This window comes from Quercus suber, unplaced genomic scaffold, assembly GCF_002906115.3.
Source record: "Quercus suber isolate HL8 unplaced genomic scaffold, Cork oak 2.0 scaffold_1389, whole genome shotgun sequence".
In the NCBI taxonomy this organism is placed as follows: domain Eukaryota; kingdom Viridiplantae; phylum Streptophyta; class Magnoliopsida; order Fagales; family Fagaceae; genus Quercus; species Quercus suber.
Window position 1 is genome coordinate 1 of NW_027070768.1, and position 2,046 is coordinate 2,046.

General features: G+C 35.4%; 1 protein-coding gene across 1 annotated transcript; it reads right to left on the reverse strand.

Annotated features, from left to right (window-relative positions):
• Window positions 1-434: 434 nt before the first annotated feature.
• Window positions 435-1,537, reverse strand: LOC136065957 (basic leucine zipper 34-like; the record flags this gene model as incomplete). The annotated part of the gene is made up of 3 exons (XM_065769795.1): window positions 1,146-1,537; window positions 672-762; window positions 435-561 (listed from the first exon to the last, which is right to left on the reverse strand). Coding segments are annotated over exons 1-3 (610 nt in total), but the record flags the coding sequence as incomplete, so codon positions are not given.
• Between the last annotated feature and the right edge of the window lie 509 nt (window positions 1,538-2,046).

Genomic DNA, 2,046 nt, shown 5'->3' on the forward strand with positions numbered 1-2,046 from the left:
GTTCATGTTGAAAGACATACTAGGCAAAGGTACAATACAAAAAAGGTCCAAGATACAAATCATGGTCCATATATAGATATCAAAATGGAAACAAGTCACAACTAAACCAAAATTAAAGGAAACATGCAAAGTTTTTATTCTTATTTTCTTAAATATTCAAGGTCCAAGGCTACGAAGTTCATGTTGAAAGTCATATCTGGCACACCTTCAAAAAGGGTCCAAAAGCTGTTGCTTCTACTCGTCTTTTTGGTGCTACATAAAGCTCTTTTTCAGCGACTCCATCTCTTTCTTCAGCGCCACATATTCAGCTGCAACAAACAAATCCATTACTCTATGATAATATTAGAGTTTACAAGAAACTGTTGCATTGTGACAATTATTAACGATTTTATACATCGAATATATGTATAATTTCTTTGAGCGAGATAACATACCATCTTTATAAGCTTTCTCAATCTCCAGAAGTTCCAGCATCTCTCTTATTTTTTGGTTCTCCTCTCTCATAATCATGTGCTGAATCTCATAGTAGGTGACCTGGGGTGCCAAGAAGGATATCTTTGCCTGTATGTATGAACCCACAAATATAAGATTAATGTTACAGAGAAATAACACTAATAGAATCGAATATTGATTAGCACACACTGACGTACTAAAGATATATAAGTACGTACCTTCTCATTTTCTATTTCTCTCTCGAGTGCCTCGATGTACTCTATCTTCCGAAGCCGGGACCTCTGGGCGGACTCTCTATTAGCAAGCAGGCTACAGAACAAACTAATTAATCTTCTTTAGCTTGGTTCATCTATAACAATATGCTTTGGATGGCTTTTATACCAAAGATATTTCATTGTATAGCCTTTTTTTTTTTTTTTTTTCATAAAGGGAGAGAGAAAAATTAACAAGGTTTAAGTTGAGGCCGGGGGCATTTTATAATAATTATCTTATGTATTAAATATATATTTTTGTTCTCACAGCGTACGGATTTTATATGAATATGGGACTCGTACACTGTGAACTGTGAAATGGAAGATGTGTATATATATATATATATATATTTGATAAATAAGATCTCATTTTGCAGGATATAGATTAATGATATCTTATAAAAAGAATGAGATAAAAAGAATGATAGAATGCAAAACAACCGTCTCATCTTCTTGGGGTTCATGCCTGGATCGATTTTACGATCCCATTTGTGATGGTAAGCAGCAGTACTAGACTCGCATTTGGTAGAATCATTGAGAACAAGGGGCACATCATCTTCTATGCTTTTGTTCTTGTCTGATGGCAGTGGAGATTTCTTAGATGCATTGAAATGACTACACTCTTGGACACCAGTAGTAGACAGATCAGCCTTTTCAGCGCTGAAACTTTTACGGGGACCGAGCTCAAAGTTAATTGTTTTCAGTAGTGAAGCAAGTGCTGAATCACTAGCTGATCGACGGTGCCCAAGAAGTAGAGTTTTAGGCTGTGAATTCAGGTTCAAGCCCTCAATGTTGATGCATGGAGATGAGGAGCTTTTCTTATGTTTCGGCATTTGAGAATTCTCCATTAAAAAATCAACCTGCAAGGCAAACCAAAACTAAAGTCAGAATATGCTTCTCACATATAATAATTATGAAGAAGGAGAAAACCTTCTAAAGGCATAATATTCACAGCCCCACCTTGAGAAAAGCTGAATGAGAGAGCAGTATTTTTCTTGTGTTTCTAAGGCTTGCTTGACCCTTTAGTTATATAGGAGTTTCAAGCAGGAGATAATCCATGCTCAGAGTGCCCCAAATATGGTTAGTTAGGTTAGCCCATTGAATAGCATCTGGAATACATGGTAAGTATATCTTGAACAAGAAGGTACACCTTGGCTGCCTAAATTGTGTCATAAGTAATAAATCCTATTTTAAGTCATACCAACTTCAATCTTGTACATATAATTTGTTAATATTGCTCTCAAAACTTAGATTGTCATAAGTTGATATTATTAAGAAGGTAGTTCTTCATTACCTAGATAATTAGGAGGAGTTAATTTAACAAGGCTAAGGTGAAGATGAA